We start from the raw sequence: 18,521 nt of genomic DNA, 5'->3' as shown, positions 1-18,521 counted from the left end.
TAACTCTTTTTTGACCAAAAAAAAAGACTATTTTTTAGAAGCTATTCTCTTGGTTCACCACAATCTTGCATAACGGTACTAAATTATTAAAATTTTGCGCGCTTTACCACAATTGCACTATCTAGGGCAGATACACTGTTATAGAAAGAAAACGGGCTAATATAGGCCAAATAAATAGGACTATCATATTGATAATTCTGCTTAACCGTTAATTTTTGAGCTTGTCAAACTTGTTTGATTTCATTATTTTTCCTGATTCGTATACACCATGCTAGGTTGCTACCTCTCCGGATGTTATAAAATTATATAATTTAATATCACTTATAATTAATTTAATTGTTATTAATGTTTTTATTTCTATTCTCGTTTATAAATAGGTTATTATCTAAAATTAATGGAGATTTATCAAATAAATCACAAATTTATTTCAATTATATATTGATTGAAAACTTAATAACTTACAAACACTAATTAAAATCACTTATTGTCGCTATATATATATGTAATTATTAAAATTTATGAATTTTTTTAAATATGTGCGTACGTGTCCGATGCTTGCATTTCGTATGAAAATAATGATTATTTGGGTCAATCAAATGATTCACCCTTTATATGTGTCAATGTTAAATATGCAACAACTTTATTTAAAGATTGGACGCGCGCTCGCACAAAACAACCAATTACACGAATGAAACCGGGAAAATGAAATCATATTAATTTGTAACCAATTTATAAAAGATAACAATTTAATGATAAATAGTAAATGCAATGATGTAAATTCAATTCAAGAATTATTTATTATTCCCAGAGTGTAACGCATAATAATCGTTTAATATACAAGTTAATAGATTTAAATACGTTTTAATATTTGCATTCCGGGAAACGGAAATTGGGTTAGTAGGTCAGTTATATGACGCAGTCCGTACACACCAGGAGCAAACCAAATTGCAGCAAATCATCCGGAAGCACGTTTTTTGTTCTCTTTCGAGAACCCGACGAAAAAAGCTGATTTATTTTTGTTGATAAGTTCTTCTCACGTTTGCTTCTTATGAGCACAAGGAAAACGATTTACGCGCGTGTAGATATATGTTGTAACCCGAACACAAACAAGAACAAAAGCATCGTGCAACTATTGTTAGTCCTCTAGATGTGTGTGTGTGTATTTCGATTTCAAATCGTGACGACTGTTTACTGAAACGTTGACAGTTGAGCAATTTTGATCGGTTTTGAACGAAAGACATTCGTCGCCGAGTCGGTTTTATTGTCCGTTGCGCAATACTTTGTTTTAATTCGATTGTTTAAAGTCGATTGTTTTAATTTTTTGATTGGTTAAACTCGATTCAAGGTATCAACGTTTTGTAAACATTACGATGAAATTGTTTTGTTTAGAAAATATAAAGTAGCTTATTAAAATATATTAATATTATTCTGTGGTCAGTTAAATTTAAATCTTGCGTAAAAATCGAAATTAATTCGAAGTTACTTTCAAATCGCATAAAGTAATTAATCGAATGAAAAAAATTTTTGATGATTAAAAAATTAAAAATTTCATAATTATCATCATCTTGTAAATTTTAATGTTACGTTTTTCAATGTTTTTGATTTGGTTGTTTGAATCATATTCTTAGGCTTCTGATTGTTGCCTACTTCGTGTTATGGGTTGCCAAACTCATAACACAAAGTTTTAATTATTATTCAGCGCTATTGTTGTATATTTTCATTGAACTAAAAGCAGGAGTAACAATAGACCTAGAGACCTAGACCTAGAGTATATTTTTCATTGAAATAAAAATAGAACTAACACTAGACCTAGAACTAGAAATGTTCGGGTTTAGCCGAACGTCCCTTAAGACGGCTAAACCCGAATGATTGTAGTTCTAGGTATAGTGTTAGTTCTATTAACAGTGATAGAACTAAAATTAACATTATACCTAGAACTAGAAACATTCGGGTTTAGCCGCACGTCTCTCAAGACGGCTAAAGCCGAATGATTCTAGTTCTAGATATAGTGTTAGTTCTATTAACACTGGTAGTGTAGAATTAGAACTAACATTATACCTAGAATTAGAAACATTCGGGTTTAGCCGCACGTCTTTCAAGACGGCTAGTCCCGAATGTTTCTAGTTCTAGTTTTATACCAGGATTATCACTAGAACTAACACAATTCTTAGAACTAGAATCATTCGGGTTTAGCCGTCTTGAGACTTACGGCTAAACCGGAATGTTTTTAGTTCTAGATCTAATGTTAGTTCTAGTGGCAGTGCTAGGTAGCGCTAGTTAGCACTACTATCCGTGCAAAAAGTCAAAGCCCCTCACTTTAGTTATCTATATCTTCGCAACCGTCCGATAAAAAAAATTGCGACAAAGTTTGTTGTAATCACTGAACATTTCTACGTAACATATGCTAATTTGAAAATTTTCGGATCCACGGTTTTCTTTTTATCACGAGTTAAATGAAAAAAGTACCCGATTTTTGAGAGTACCGGCAATTTTGTCAACTTTGCGATTTTTTTTTCTCGAAAACTATCGTACGAAAAAATTAAAATTTTGAACAGGTGGTAGCCTGATGTGTTCTTAATTAGTGGCATATTTTATTTTTTTGACATTTCATACAGTTTCACGGAAAATCGCGGATTTGACCCAAATATATCAAATAATGTCGGTTGTCGGATTCCGTTATTAGCTTTTTCTAATTTTTGAAGAGCGATTTAATGGAATTACAAATTAAAGAGAAACTGAAATAAGCTCTGCGGGGTGTCGGGGGTTTCGTCCAATCGGAACAGATGGTGCATCTCAAACAGGACGTCGCGCCTTATTTCTTTATGTAGGTAAGATAAAGGCGCGACGTACTGTCTGGGACATACCATCTGTTCCGATTGGATGGAACCCTCCTCTCCCCGCAGAACGCTTACGTCACGAACGGGCCCTCGAGTTATGCACCTATTCTCGGCATGTAGCAGTCCTCTTAGATTCTTCCTCTTTTCCGGTATAAATATAAAGCCACGTAGACTGAACATAACAAATAGCTCCTTTTCCCATATAACCCTTTTAATATTTTTATTAGTAACACATAAACATAAACACGCGTTTATATTTTAATTATAATCGTTGATTCTTTGAAATTATTTGTTATTTTCACGTGTATTAATTACAAATGTTTCGATATTTTAAATTTCGCAACGAATCTTACCTGCATTTTTTTAGATTAGACATAGTATCCACTTAAATAAAAACATAACGAACCAAAAGCGAATGCGTGCGCATCCGCTATTCCCCTATCATATGTTTTGATAATGTTATCAATCCGCGTTTGAATGCAAGTAGAAGCCCGTTTTAGTTTTTAGTATCTTAAAAACCTTTTTGTAAGCTTCGCGTTAAATCAAAACGTTTTAATTACGTTTCGAATTTTCATTCTTAATTGATTTAAAATAAAGCGTTTTAGTAAGCTTTTTTTATTGTTTTAATTTTTATCTTAAATAATTTCTTTGTGCTTATTTTTAATTTTGTTCTTATTTTATTTATAGTGATAATGAGCAAACAAGACCGAATGATCCTGGTGGTGGCGGAAACAACAACAATAACAGTTTCGGAGGCCCATTAATGACGAGTGTAGTAAACGGAACAAGTAGAAACGGCAGTTCTTCGGCGTATCTAACCACTTCGATGACTTCTTCTTCCGGAAACCCTCCGATGTTAACCCCGTTCGTTCTCGACGAGTATAACTTTGACTTGCAAACCGTGTGGGGCGATATTTCACTGCCGGATACCCGTAACGAATGCCGGCAAAGTTTGACACCCGCGTCGACGCCATCGTCGCGACCTCCAAGTGCTCCCGCGTACAGCCCCGGAGGCGGAGGAGCGACCGTCCAAAGCCCTATGTCACAATATGTTGTTACACAGCAACAAAGTCCCGCGCCTAATCCCCCAACACCGGCCGCGTATAGTACCTTTAATTATAGTCCTGTGGGTGAAAGTTTCCCGATGGACGAACAAAAAGAGACCAAAGTTATTTTGTTTGAGGATAACCCTTCGCCTATGGTGGTGGTTGGAGGTGGGGATTCGGGAAAATTAAGAGATTTGCTTACGAAGCCGCCGAATTCGGTTGAATCTTCCGATTCGGATAATAAAAACGGCAGGAGTAATAAGAATACGCATAAAATCTTGAAGGACTTGCTTAACCAGAAGGACGAAGATGATAATGAAAATAAAGGCAGTCCTAAAGTGAACAGTTTAGGAAGGGCGAATTCAATAGCTGGACCTTCCGATAATAAACCCAATACTTCAGGAAATTATATGTTAAGAGAGGTAAGGGTTATTTTTTTGTTAAATATTTATTCTAATAATCTATTTGCCCAATTTAATATAAATTAAAAAAGAGATTAGTAAATGATATTTTTAAAACAAAAACAAACAAATTTAATATCTCCTCCACGATAGTTTTGTTTATTATTATTCCCCACCCCCACTTTTTTGTGAACAAAAATAGAAGTAATAGCTCGCTCAGCTGAGTTCTGGAATGTTTCAATTGTTAACTATAACAAGGGGGTTACTACCTGAAGACCTAAACACACTCAATTTCCACAATAGACCCTTCCCCTCTCTATTTTTACACCCCCACTTTGCTATTGTAAAGCTGTGAAAGTAACCCCGTGATTCACTCAGTCTTTTCGCAACTACTTATTGAATCACACTTAAAATAATATGATTTTTCAACAGTTATTAAGTGAAACGAGCGATGACGACGATCGGGACGTAAGGGCAGGTTTGAAACCGCAAAGTGAACTTCTTCAGCAGCTGTTAAAAGATGAACAGCCAAAATCGGAACCGCAATCCCAAGAAGATTCCTTGTTGAAGAGTTTGGGTTTTCCATCACCGACCAGCGGCGAAGGTCGCGGGGTTAAACGACCGCACGAAGAACGTGACCAAAAGAGGAACTCTTCGGACGGTGTTTCGTCAACGGGAACGACAGAATTATGTAAGAAGAATCAAATGTTGGCGAAGTTATTAGCGACGCAACCAAATCCTCAACCCATCCCTCCGGTACCATCGAGTATCATCACCGCAACTCCCCAGGATACGCTCAATAAGACCGGAAGAGTCGTCCCGACAAACGCGATGAAACAGCAAACGTCACCGCATCAAAATCCGAACGCCATGATCGTCGCTGCGGCCGCCGCACGGGGATCACAACGAATGGCCGTTCGTCAACCAACCACAGGCTACCTCAATCAGATACTGTCACCAGATAATTCCGGTATGCAACGTTCGCAAAACGGCCCGTTTAATGCTGTAACCACGGCGGTTGTCGGCCCAGATGGAGTTCAGTGGGAGCAAACTTCCGGATCGGATCCGTATCTTTCACAACTTTTAGACCAAGTCATCGATATCGTTCAACAGGATAGTAGTAACGATATTTTAACGTTACTCGATGCTGCGCCCCAACAAAATAACACAAATGGGTATCAACAGCACGAAGTTATGGCCATTAATAAAATTCAGGAATCTTTAATGCAAATTGAAGCTATGAATAGTCCTACATCACCTAATATTGCACTTACAGTTGCTCCTCCTACGTATCCATCTAGTGTGGTAAGTTATAAATTAAGTATTAAGTAGGCACTAAATTTATTCGAATTTTTTAAAATGTAGTTAACAACGCAAAATGCAAATCAACAACAACCAGGTTTTCAACCTCCAAGACCAGGTTACCAAAGGGCTCCTGTACAGAGGCCGACGCGACCGGCGGCTCCCCAATTTCCGGTATCCGGGGGCGGGCTGATTAACAAACAACTGCCTATGCACCAAAAACTGCCGATGCACACCTCCCAGCAACAGCAGCAGCAGTTCGACCGGGAGAAAGTGCGACTACTTACGCAGCAACAACAACAGCACCTCGTCATCCCGTCCAACGCCACCGTCGAGATGAAACCGGGTATGCAGAATATCGATTCGCTATTAAACAACACGGTCGCTCCAAATGTTTCGTTGCAACGGTCGAATTCCGTTACGGATTCGCAACTTTCGCCGCCTTACCGAGGTCAAATAACTCAGCAACGACAAAGAGTAAGTGGACGAATCAATCAATTGTTTATTTTTTAATAAATGAATGCTTTTTGTAGCAAGGGGCCTTTCCTCCTCAATCAACGGTGGGTAATTACCAACAACATAATGCTGCCAGACTTTCCCCTCACCCGCCGTTTACCCAACAATTATCCCCAAGACAGGTTTATCCACCTGGGTCGAACCAGAATATTAATCCAAATTGGCAACAAAATCGGTTAACGTTGCAACAGCAACAAAATCCTATGCTCAATGCACAGCTGACAGTAAGTATATTTTTTATTTCTTTAATTAAATACTCATTTGATGATTATTATTTTTGAAGGGAAACTTTGTGTCTGGTCCATCGACGAGGGGCGGTTTTCCTGTTCAGCATTCGCAGCAGCAACAACAACAAGCGATGGGGGGAAGTCCGGGGGCGGCGGCATCGACGCGACATTCACCCTATTCGGCCGACACTTTCCCACCGGGTTCCCCCAACGCCTCATTCAACCAGAACCAGTACCTGAGATTACAGAGAGCTAACAGTGCACCCACTGCCACCACTCAATTATCAGGTACATTTTATTGAATAAATTACTTTATTTATACATCAAATAAACATTAATATTAGTTTTAATAATAAAAAAAATATAATAAGAATAGGATTTTGTTTGGAAAAAAACTTGTATAAAATTAAAGATATATGCCTAGGTGATAGATTTTCTTTTTAAAATGAATTAAATCCTAATAACTCTTAAAGGGTTCTTTTTATTTTTAACTAAAATCATCTTGGAGCATGGTTTGAATTTTTTTGCTACCCGTAGATGCGATGCATCTGTAGACAGAGAAGGTGTAGGTCGTGCATTTGGTCGATTTTCGATTTTTTAATGCATGGTAGAACTTTTTTCTTATTAGAGTAATTTTTCTATAAAAGTATTTCTCCCTTTTTTTACTTGGTATACGATTGTACTAGAAAAGGCATTCAGAAAAAATCACTTTAAATAATTAAAAGAACAAAGAATTCTTTATTAATAGAAAATAATTCAAAGTGGATTTTCTAAACTCCTTTTTAACGTTAAAAAAAATTGTATCAAGAGAGTGGTCATTCCCCTTCAAACAAGAAAGAAAAAGTTGCGTCATACGGAGTGTGGCGAATAACATAATTATTGTTGATCAAAAAGGTATTTCCCGAATCTTTAAATCTGAGGGTAGCGTGTGTTGCAGGTGGCCTGGGCTCCCCCCGGCCTTACGGCAGGGAGCATCCCCCACACTCTTCTTACCCCCCGATCCCACAATCCCCGCACCACACCATGATATACCAACAAGACTCCCAGTACTGTTACGATCAGACGGGTTTACAGTTACCGTACAATGGTGCGGACCGGGGCCGCGTTCCTACACACCTCCAACCCGGTAAGTTATCGGCTGTCCCCCACAAAACAAACCCTCCCAAAGGGTATCGTCATTAAAAAACACCACCAAACCTTTAGCCATTAAAAATACATCGTTCCTAATGTTTTTTGGAATACACAATAAAATCATTCAGCTATTTATGTTATTATTTTGCGATTTAAAAAATTTAACTTCATATTTTGCTCAAAAATAAAATTAACGAATAATTTGAAATCGCAAAATAATAATTTTCACTAAGCGCACCCATGTGGCACCACCAAACTATTTGTCGTACATCCCAAATGTGTCTAACAAAAAAAAAACACTCATCAACATTTTATTTACATGTGCTCGTTACCGTCTCATTTTGCTGTTGCTAAAAAAATACCATCACTGGGGTAACTATTTCCTATAAATGTTCCAAAACCCAATAAAATCCTTTCACATTTTCACCATTTACCTTTAAAAAAATATTTATATGTTGTTCTGCTTATGATATTATGTGCTTGCTATGTTAGTGTTATGTCTAATTTTAATAGCTTTAAGGGTAAACAAAAAAAAATTAAAAAGCATGTTGAATAAACCTTAATTAATTAATAATCATCATCATGTTTTCTTATCATCGTTTATCATCAAAATCGTGTCCGTTTATAACAAATAATTTTATAAAAAAGCTTCACCAGCACGCTTTTATCGTTAAATTTTAAAACAAATTATTTTTCGCTTGTTGTTTCCCGAATTTATTAATAAGTTAATTCTTGTTAATAAATAAAAATATAATTTTTTTGAATTATTTGTGAAAATTAATTGAATTTTGGCGATTATTTAGGTGTATCGGCCAGCGGTGGTACGACGTCGGAATATGTTAGACAAGAACTGCGGAATGTCGTGGGGGCGAGGGCGCAGGCACAGCCCTCGAACACCAGGCCCCAGGGGCAGATACTTACCCAGAACGTCACTCAGGACCTCGATTTAGGTGGACTGAATTATGATCTCCCTACAACAGGTAATAAAAAAAGTAAATAATTTTTTTTTTTGGGCTTTCTTCTTTGTCTTTTTTGTACATTTTTTTTTGTTACGGGGATAATAATAAGTGTGTTTATTATTTGTATAAAGTTAAGAAGCAAAAAAGGGGTTCAAACATCTTATTGTATTATACGTTTTTTTCCCCGGGTTATTTTTTTTTTAATTCTTCTTGTGTTTATTTTTTTGTACATTACTAAATATATTTTTTTTAATGGGGCAGTGTAAACGTAAACTACACTCAATTTATTTATATAAATATTCAAAGTTTTCTTAAACAATTTATTTAAATAAGATTCTTTTGAGGGGTAGTTTACGTTTACCTGCAGGGATTGCGTACAATGATGTCGTTGTTGCGTGCAGGTGCGAGTGAGAGCCCGAAACTTTGGGCTGCGATGGGGTCAGATATGGGCTCAATGTCTCCGCAGCCGGCGACCTCCAGGGTAAGAGCCAAGAGCGTTCGCTTTTTTCCTTCCCTAGCTTGCAAAAAAAATAACTAACTATCCAGCTAACTAGCTTGCATGTTTTATTTCCCTCTGGGTTTTGTTGTTAATGTGATCAAAATAATTTTTCTTTGGGACTAACTTTTTTATACTTTGTAGTTGTGTTTTGTAAATAATTCAAATTTAATAAGCAAAAAGAACAACTATTTATTGAATCAGAACTGATTATTCAGTTAATTACGCAATTCCCTTCTTGATGTGTGTATTTTTTTCTTGGTATTGAATAAATCACTGTTACCATCAATAATAATAATCTACGTTTTAGAATCACAACAGTCGTTGTTGTCTTAATCACTTTTCTATCAGTTCTCATCCACATATTTGAATGAAAATTTTCCCTATGGGTTGGAAAGAAAATTTTCCCTATGGGTTGGAAAGAAAACTTGTGATGTCTGATTAGAAGAAGCATCTTGTTGTGCATTATCAACTGGTCAACACTTTAATTCCTTATTAAAAGACCACTTAATTTCGACTACTAGTTAATATGATAAGCAACATTTACCGAAATACGCATAAGTCGTCTTATTTGTTGTACAGTGATTAAATAAATAGTTGTATCTAAAAAAAAAATATCAGCTTTTGAAAATTAATATATATTTGTAAATAAATCCTGTTGATTAATAACACTCTTCATTTAGTACTAATTTTGGGTTTGACAACGTAAAATGATTTGTATATAAATGTTTATAAAAACGTATAATGATGATTTAATTTTTTTTCCAGACTACTATGGAGGAGGGCCCCCGACAAGGTGATCACAATAACTCGAGATCTTCGCTGCTACAGAAACTGTTATCGGAGTGACCGCGTGTAAATAATAGAGATATATACTACTAGGTACCTCAACGGTAAAAAAAAGTACCGCAGGCTGTAATCTAAACAGGTTAGCTATCAAGTGCATTACTACGTTGCTTGTTTTTGGTTAGGGTAGTGCGGAGCGAGGAAGGCACAAGGGCCCGAGTGCAATTGTACATATAATTAAAACAAAAAAAAGGTAAATAAAATAAAAAAAGAAAGGGAAGTGAGTTTAGAGAGCGAAAAGCGAGCGAGCGAGCGACCGAACGAGCGCAAGAATCTTGTTTGTATTCGTACACACACACACCACACGAAAAAAATTGTAAATTTAAAAAAGTATATATACACACGCGCGTATATATAATTATATATTTTATTAACAAACAAAAAGAGTAAAAAATGAATACAAAATTCCAAACAAATAACAAAAACGCAAGAGCGCCCACAAAAAAAAACAAGCCTGTTAATTCATTTCGAAATGTGTTTAGTGTTGTCTTCCTTTCAGTGAGTGTTCATGCTACGCATTACCAAAAAGAAAAAGCAAAAAAAAAAGAAATAGTAACTGTTAATATTTTATACATAATTTAAAATATGTTATTTGGAGAGCTCGTTTTGTTGGACATATGTGATAGGCAACCCGCCATGTTACTGTTACTAGGATTTCCTAGACTTTATTAGTAATAGCGTTCTTATACTTGATTATTGTCAATTACACCCAGCCACTAAATTAAAAAAAAAAGTAATATGAAAATAAAATGAAAGAAAATATGAACAAATTGACAGACAAAAACATTATTTAATTACACGAGATATTTTTTGTACATTATTGGAGTTTGAAATATATCTATATAATACAATAAAAGTATAATTTCTACTTTAATTTTGTTTTATTATTATTTATTACCTTTCACATGGATTTAAAATTAACGCAATCTCAATTCAATTTATGCATAAAACATAAAAGTTAGTTTTTATAATGCTTCATTTGATCAAAAACTGAATAACAACTAAAACTAGCATTAGAACTAATATTAGAACTAGAAATATTCGGGTTTAGCAGTGCGTCTCTTAAGACTGCTAAAAGTCCAATAAAATATCCACCAATCTAACGCTAAATAACAACTAAGACTAGCATTAGAACTAGAAACATTTGGGTTTAGCCATGCGTCTCTCAAGACGGCTAAACCCGAATGATTCTAGTTCTAGGTATAGTGTTAGTTCTGTTAATAGTGCTAGTGTAAAACTAAACACTATACCTAGGACGTGTTCATCTACTGTTTAATGTCCGTGTATATGCATTTACGCAGATGATACTTCCGTATTAATAAAAGATTTTGATCAGCAATTACTTTAAAGTCCTTCGCTGCTTTAACTCAGTCAAAGGAATGGTTCATGAACAACTGCCTGAAACTAAATGAAAATTCAAGTCAGCAATTTTTGCAATTAGACGTATCAGCAAAATTGCATCTTATGAAGTGGCCAAAATAGACTATTTTGCAAATTTTCATGCTGTTGCAACCAAGAATTTTTGGTTTGCAGAAGAAGGCGGTGAGAGCTTTATGCAATCTTAAAACTACTGACAGCTGCAAAGATGTATTCAAAAAAGAATGTATACATACCGTACCAAATGCATACATTTTAGCTATCTTCATGCAAGGTTCGTTGAGTAAACATACTGTATAAGGATATCCAACTCCTTATGAACGTATCCCCCCCGCAAAGGCCTTGCTGTGATGTCATTGGAAGAGTTAACATTTCTATGTTTTTATTTATACAGTGTATTTCACTTAAGAAGCAACACGCAAAAATATAAAAAAAAGATATAAAATAAAATAAAAAAAATTATTAAAATATAAAGCGAAATATTAACGGTTATAATTTTATTATTGTTAGGTTATCCAACTTGACGCGATTACCATGGTGATTAAGATCCAAATATTGCAGGTGCTTGTCAAAATTGAAATTGAATTTAAGTTTTTTTAAGAAAAAAAAAATCTTATTTAATTGGTTTAAAAGGCTGTATTTAACTCTAAATTGGTTTATCTAGGTAATTATAAACAAAGTAACTGGATTAAATCAAAAAAAAATATTTTTAATTTAATTTCTCTTAATTAGAATCGATTTTAAATTAATTACAATTAACGAATTTGTTATGAATGCGAGATAATCATAAAGAATTCGAATTGTTTTAAAATTAATAAAAATTAGGTTAGAATTGATAAAAAAATCGGAATAAAATTTTATTATTTTAAGGTTTTCCAACTTGACTCGGTTACCATGGTGATTAAGATCCAAATATTGCAGTTGCTTGTCAAAATTGACGTTGAATTTAAGTTTTTTTAATGAAAAACACATAATTAATTTGATTTAAAGGTTATATTTAATTCAAAATGAGTAAATGGATGAAATTATAAGCAAGGTAAGTGGATTAAATTAAAAAAAAATATTTTTAGATCAATTAAAATGTACAAGGATTTGGGGTTAAATAATAATTAAAACTAGAAATAATACTGGACCTAGAAAGTTTTAGGTTTAGGGCGTTTTAGACAAGAACTTAGAAAAGTCTGAAGACGCACGGCTAAAAGTTAAGTTAAGTTTTAGACTAGCACTATCACTAGAATTAACACAAGACCTAGAACATTCGGGTTTAGTCGTGAAAAAAACTTTCAGTTGTCGAGTCAACTTTAATTTTATTATTATATTCGTAATCTTCATAAAATAACCTTTAAAGTGAGTCCAAACTTGACGCATTTAACTTTAATATTAATGGAAATACAATCACTTCCGGTTTGAAACGTCAACGTCAATTTTGACATATTTGTCATCTTCATTAAAAAACCTTTAAAATGAGTCCAAAGATGACGCACTTATCTCAAAAACCAAAAAAGTTTGAATAAAAAAACGTTAAACCCGAAGTTAGCAACAATGAAGATAGCAATTTAATTTTTAAATGTTAATACCAACCTTAATTTTTTATTATATTTTTGTGTTTGTGACAAATATTAAGAGAGATCAAAAAATTAAGAATATGTCAAAATGACATTGACATTTCAAACCGGAAGTTGCTTATATCTCAACTAATATTGGAAGATTGGAATTAAACGTATCATGTTTAGGCTCATTTTAAAGGATTTTTGACGACAATTACAAATATGTGAAAATTGACGTTGATATTTCTAACCGGAAGTTGACCATAACTTCATTAATATTGAAGCTAAATATGTTGTGTTTGTACTCATTTTAAACATTTTTAATGAAGATTACAACTATGTCAAAATTGAGGTTGGCATTTTAAATCTGAAGTTAGTTGTCATATAATAGACAAATGGACAATTTCATGATGTATTCTTTATTTTAAAAAAAAACATTAAAATGACTGCAAACCAAGGACAGTAGAATCTAACAGGACTGCTACATCCATTGTTGTGACAACCAGCCCGCAAACTACGTCACATCATTTTCCACGCCCATCTGTTGTTATGGTCTATGCGTTTGCTGTGTTTTTAGAGGTTATATCCTAGACTTATTTATATTATTTTTGAAGTTTTATGTTTTTAGACGTATTAATGTCTATCATATAACCTCTAAAAACACAGACAGTTACCAGGCGTGGTAAATAGTGTGACGTAGAGTGCGGGCAACCAATCCGTAGTGGACTACAAAAATACAATGGATGTAGCAGTCCTGTTAGATTCTACTGTCCTTGACTGCAAACATGATGTTGCTAGATATCACTATGTTGTATATTTTATTGCACTAAAACTAGAACTAACACTAGACCTAGAATTAGAAAAATTTGGGTTTAGCTGTGCGTCCAATTTGTTCGAGTTGGATAATCTTATAACCAATACTCAAGGGACCTTGCCTTGATGTATGTTTATGACAATATAAGTAAATTTAATGAGAATGCAAAGTTTCACACATACTGATTTCTGGGAAGTTGAATTTTTCAACAAGTTGCCAGAAGAAATCAAAAGTATGGAACGAGGGACACTTCAAAAAATGTGTGAAGTCAAGAAAGCTTACAATGTATGGTCTGATTATATGCAGGATCAATTTGTGGAGTAACAAAGTTAATTTGTTTTATTACTGTACTTATTATACATATTTCTTTTTTGTATTACATTGCTATTAACTTTTCACTGTATTATTACTAGCACTAGATCTAACACTAGACCTGGAAGAAAGATACTGACGTGTTTTCTGAATTACAAAAAAAACAAGAGAAAAAAGGTAAAAAGATATAAAACTAGAAAACCTTATCATAATCTTTTATTTATAAACTAAACATTTTAATCAACATTCATAGCTTGTTGTTCCCCTTCAACATCCCTACACTTAGCATTCTGCAATTCCCTCCTAATCTCAGCTGTAATTGTTGGATGAGATTGTTTCTTAAGAAGCTGCAAAAGAGCATCTCTTTGTTCACTAGAAATATCAGCTTTATATCTCTGCACAAACGTCAAAAAAGCTTGATGCCATAGAACAGGTAATTCCCTTGAATCTCTTTCAAACCTAATAACAAAAAAAAAGTTAACAAAAAATCAAAATTAAATAATTAGGGATATTTTTTACCTCAAAAAATGAAATACAACAGCATCAACAACTCGATAAGGTAAAGCATATTTTTTATCAAAAAATATCCTAAGCATAATAGAATTAGCTCCAGTATAATCCATTTCAGCTATTTTTAATATAGCAGCTGATGAATGTAATATTGGAATTGAATTTTTAGCAATAACAGATCCAACAATGATAGCTTCTCGTAAAGTGCAAGATCCACTTTCTAAGAGTGGTAATAAAAATCCTTTCATAAAACCAGCCGGTTTATATAAAGCCTTTCTCAGCGCTTGGTACAAATGGAAGTTTAATCTTTTATATTCAGCTAAATCGTCTCGAATTCTCGGTAATAAAACTAAGTTGTAAAATCGTTGTGCCATTTTCTCTTTTAAATTGGATGCAAAAATTCGTGTTCCTTGATACATAGCAGCTGCTGACCAACTTGGAGGGTCGGTTATGTATAAAATTTGTTCCCAATTTCGCAATGTTGGAATTATTTTAAAAGCTTTAGGTAATTTTCCACTTCTATATTTCCTTAAAACATCTCTAACCCCTTCATATAAAGTTACAATTTTTGGGTGAATATCTTGTATTTGTAAAGAACCAGCATCACTAAATTTTGTATCTAATTCAGTTTGTTTTTCAGTAATTTTTTCTAATATTATATCAGCTAAGGTCCTTTTTGGTATGGGATTTTTACTCATAAATATTTCCATTGCTTTTTCATCACCCTCATCAATCTCTAACTCTTCGTAAAATTTATCCGAATCTGGTGGTTGTCCACATTCTGACTCAACATCGGAATCATCATCCAATTGAGTTAAAACTTCATTTACATTTTCTCCTAAACTTTGTGCTTCCTCTTCAAGCTCAATTTGTTGTTCCCGCGCCGCGGAAAGAATCTTCCTGGATAAATCTGCATCAACAAACTATAAAATTTTAAAAATTAAATTAATTAAACAAAACATAACCTCAACTAACCTTTTCATGATCATCTTTTCGAACCCTAATTTTATTTCGATTTTTAGGCTTCGCGAATTTATCGTCATCGAGTTGTTCTTCCAATGAAACCTTTTTACCCATTTGGGATGGTTTTAATTTCTTTGCTTTACCCATTTTCTTCTTTTCCGAAAATTATTAAATATACACGTGTTGAAACGTCAAAATCATATACAGCTTTCTACGTTATCTTTTTAACTTATTAATTAATTAACTAATATTGAGGAATTAATTCATTAAATAAATGAATTATTTTAAGATAAATCAACATTTTAAACATAATTAAAAATAAATAATTAAGAAAATTTGTTGCTAATAAGTTAACATAAAAAGTATAGATGGCGCTAGTTGTAATTTTGACGTTTTGAGGTTAATTTTATTTGAAAAACATTTCGTATGGATTAACATTACCAATTTAGCAATTAAAACAAATATTCACTCAGAAATGGTGTTTTATTTTAAAAGCGAGGTTGTTACACCTCCTGTTACTCTTTTTATGGGATTAGACAAGTACGAAAGTAAGCCCACTTAAATTATAACCTCAAAAAAATTCTTTAACCGTAAATTCCATCGTTTTTAGACGAAGATCTGATAAAATGGGGTTGGCCCGAAGACGTATGGTTTCACGTGGACAAACTATCTTCAGCTCACGTTTATTTAAGACTTAACACAGTAAATTTCCCTTAAATAGTAAAAATTTTTTTGATTAGAACAATTTTAGGGCCAAACTATTGAGGATATTCCAAGTTCCGTACTCGAAGATGCCGCACAATTGGTTAAAGCAAATAGTATTATGGGTAATAAAATGAATGATATTGAGGTAGTTTATACAATGTGGTCAAATTTAAAGAAAACTCAAGGCATGGAAGTTGGCCAGGTAGGATTCCACCAAGATAAAGAAGTTAAAAAGATTAAAGTTGCGAAAAGAATTAATGAAATAATGAATAGATTGAATAAAACGAAGAAAGAAGAACATCCAGGTATATAAAAACGATTTTAATGTAATTTGTGTATTTGGTTGCCTATATACTTAAAGATAATTTTATTAGATTTTAGAAGTGAAAGAGAAAAACGCGATAGATTAGAACGTGAGGATAAAAAGAAACTTTTAAGGCAACAAAAAGAAAAGGAGAAGGATGAAATGAAACAAAAACAAGAAGAAGCGGAATTAAGAAGTTACACTTCGCTGATGAAACCTGAAAATATGGATAAATATGACCAAAACAATGATTCTGATGAATTTATGTGATGTTTAAATGATAAGTTGAAGTTTAAAGCAGATTATATTAATGTTCAGGTCATAAACAATGCATTTTGTGTGTATCAAAAATGTAATAAAACAATCATTTAAAAATAAAACGTTTTAATTTATTTATAAAGAAACATTTACAGCCTCCAAAGCATCTCTAATCCAATTGGGATAATCTCCATTAGGATATAAACCATCCATAAAATTTTTAATAAACATAGAAAATTTATTTTCTTTTATACTTTCTCGAATGCTTTTCATTAACCTTAATTGAAATGCAACATTATGAACTGTTAATAAATTACAAGCAACAGGTAAAGCTGTTACAATCCCATGTAAATAAGCTCTTGTATATGTTTTACAAGTAGTACATGAACAATCTTTATCAATTGGGTTCATATCTTTTTTGTATTGTTTTTGTTTCAAATTTAATTGGCCCGTCATTGTTAAAGCACAACCAAATCTCTAAAATTAAATTAATAAATAATTTATATTAATAAATTTTTAAACTTACAGCAGTTCTTGTTGGAAAAACACAATCAAACATATCAACACCTAAAGCGCAACAAACGACTAAATCTACAGCAAAACCAACTCCCATTAAATACCTAGGTTTATCTTTAGGTAAAATATTCGTTGATAACAACACCATTTTCCAAAAATCATCTTTACTTTCACCCCCACTTTAAAATGAATTAATTTAATAAAAAAATTAATATTAAAGCAATAAAATTTACCTCAACCCACCAATTGCATATCCTTTAACATCCCTTTGAATCAAATCTTGCGCACTTTTTGTTCTAAGATCACTAAATAAAGTTCCTTGTACAATTGGGAAAATATTTTGTTCATTAGGATTTTCGTGAGCACTTAAACATCGATCTAACCATCTTGTTGTTCTATCAACTGATTCAGCTATTCTTTCTTTATCTGGGTTGGTTGTTTTAACAACATCATCTAATTGCATGATTATATCAGCACCGATCGCGTTTTGTATTTTAATTGAATGCTCAGGAGTTAACATAACCTCAGATTTGGTATCGTTCAAAGATTGGAATTTAACACCTTCCTCAGTGATTTCAGCCAATTTTAATAACGACACCATTTGAAAACCGCCCGAATCTGTTAATAAGGCACCATCCCAACCCATAAATTTGTGCAAACCACCAGCTTGTTTTAAAATATCAGGACCCTAAATAAAAATTGAAATTAATATAAATATAAAAGTTAAGTATATTTTTGTATTTACTGGATGTGTTCCTAAATGATACGTATTTGCTAACATAATTTGTACTCCTAAATTGTGTAATTGTTCCGGTAATAACCCTTTTAAAGTACCCTGAAGTAAAAGAAATTAATTTTTTGTTTATTAATTAAAAAAAAATTACTTGTGTTCCCACTGGCATAAAAACGGGTGTATCGACTTCGCTATGAGGTAAAATCATTTTTGCTACGCGTCCTTTAGTCGTTTTACATTCCGAAATTATGTTAAAAATTAAAGGATTTGTTGTTGAAGACATTTTGAGGTTAGGTCTCATATCAACACGTTTTTTAAACGTCAAATTGACATTTCTTAGTAGCGCCATCTATTTATAAATGTTTATGATGTGAATTCAAAAATATGTTTGGGTTAAATTAAAATTATGTTATATATATCATAAAGAATTAGATTCTAAATGAAATAATTAAATATAAATTTATTTAGTTATTACAATTTATAAATATTTTTGTTATAATAAAATAAATGTTTGAAATGGTGCCATCTATCCATTCAAAATCAAACTAATATTTGAATTCAAAATTAATACAAAGTTTTAATCACTTTTTTAATTGTTACATATTATTATTGTGTATTTATATCATTTTGGGTATATTTTAAATCAATATTTTTAGCTTTCAATTATATTTTAACCAGATTATTTAATTAATTAAATTAATTAAAATTGAGATTATTTAAT

The 18,521-nt window shown here is 32.9% G+C and overlaps 4 protein-coding genes across 8 annotated transcripts in view; 2 read left to right on the top strand and 2 right to left on the bottom strand.

The window, feature by feature from the left end:
- The window catches only part of LOC111427877 (basic helix-loop-helix family member taiman), a 43,560-nt gene extending 32,925 nt beyond the window's left edge, over window positions 1-10,635 (top strand). The window contains exons 5-13 of one of the 5 annotated variants that reach the window (XM_023063232.2): window positions 3,525-4,305; window positions 4,717-5,589; window positions 5,650-6,063; window positions 6,120-6,326; window positions 6,386-6,617; window positions 7,267-7,455; window positions 8,264-8,440; window positions 8,821-8,900; window positions 9,684-10,635. In XM_023063232.2, the coding sequence (XP_022919000.1) occupies window positions 3,525-4,305; window positions 4,717-5,589; window positions 5,650-6,063; window positions 6,120-6,326; window positions 6,386-6,617; window positions 7,267-7,455; window positions 8,264-8,440; window positions 8,821-8,900; window positions 9,684-9,764 (3,034 nt within the window). In that variant the 3' untranslated portion in view covers window positions 9,765-10,635. Of the gene's footprint in view, window positions 1-3,524; window positions 4,306-4,716; window positions 5,590-5,649; window positions 6,064-6,119; window positions 6,327-6,385; window positions 6,618-7,266; window positions 7,456-8,263; window positions 8,453-8,820; window positions 8,901-9,683 lie in introns of all 5 variants that reach the window. The other 4 variants (XM_071196755.1, XM_071196756.1, XM_023063235.2 and 1 more) reach the window with 4 other exon arrangements.
- Window positions 10,636-14,014: 3,379 nt separating this feature from the next.
- On the bottom strand, window positions 14,015-15,492 carry LOC111427972 (Bystin). Its single transcript, XM_023063354.2, has 3 exons — window positions 15,297-15,492; window positions 14,331-15,244; window positions 14,015-14,270 (listed from the first exon to the last, which is right to left on the bottom strand). The coding sequence occupies exons 1-3, from the start codon at window positions 15,429-15,431 to the stop codon at window positions 14,048-14,050; spliced, it is 1,272 nt and encodes a 423-aa protein (XP_022919122.2). The 5' UTR covers window positions 15,432-15,492; the 3' UTR covers window positions 14,015-14,047.
- A 164-nt stretch (window positions 15,493-15,656) lies between these two features.
- LOC111427951 (coiled-coil domain-containing protein 25) lies at window positions 15,657-16,673 on the top strand. Its single transcript, XM_023063325.2, has 4 exons — window positions 15,657-15,832; window positions 15,895-15,986; window positions 16,036-16,294; window positions 16,364-16,673. Exons 1-4 carry the CDS (start codon window positions 15,760-15,762, stop codon window positions 16,561-16,563), a joined length of 624 nt encoding a protein of 207 aa, XP_022919093.1. The 5' UTR covers window positions 15,657-15,759; the 3' UTR covers window positions 16,564-16,673.
- On the bottom strand, window positions 16,661-18,138 carry LOC111427950 (tRNA-guanine transglycosylase). Its single transcript, XM_023063324.1, has 5 exons — window positions 17,952-18,138; window positions 17,813-17,902; window positions 17,301-17,755; window positions 17,078-17,246; window positions 16,661-17,028 (listed from the first exon to the last, which is right to left on the bottom strand). The coding sequence occupies exons 1-5, from the start codon at window positions 18,099-18,101 to the stop codon at window positions 16,687-16,689; spliced, it is 1,206 nt and encodes a 401-aa protein (XP_022919092.1). The 5' UTR covers window positions 18,102-18,138; the 3' UTR covers window positions 16,661-16,686.
- Window positions 18,139-18,521: the final 383 nt, after the last annotated feature.

This window comes from Onthophagus taurus, chromosome 6 (genome assembly GCF_036711975.1).
Source record: "Onthophagus taurus isolate NC chromosome 6, IU_Otau_3.0, whole genome shotgun sequence".
Taxonomy (NCBI): domain Eukaryota; kingdom Metazoa; phylum Arthropoda; class Insecta; order Coleoptera; family Scarabaeidae; genus Onthophagus; species Onthophagus taurus.
This window is presented reverse-complemented; position numbering and strand designations above follow the sequence as displayed.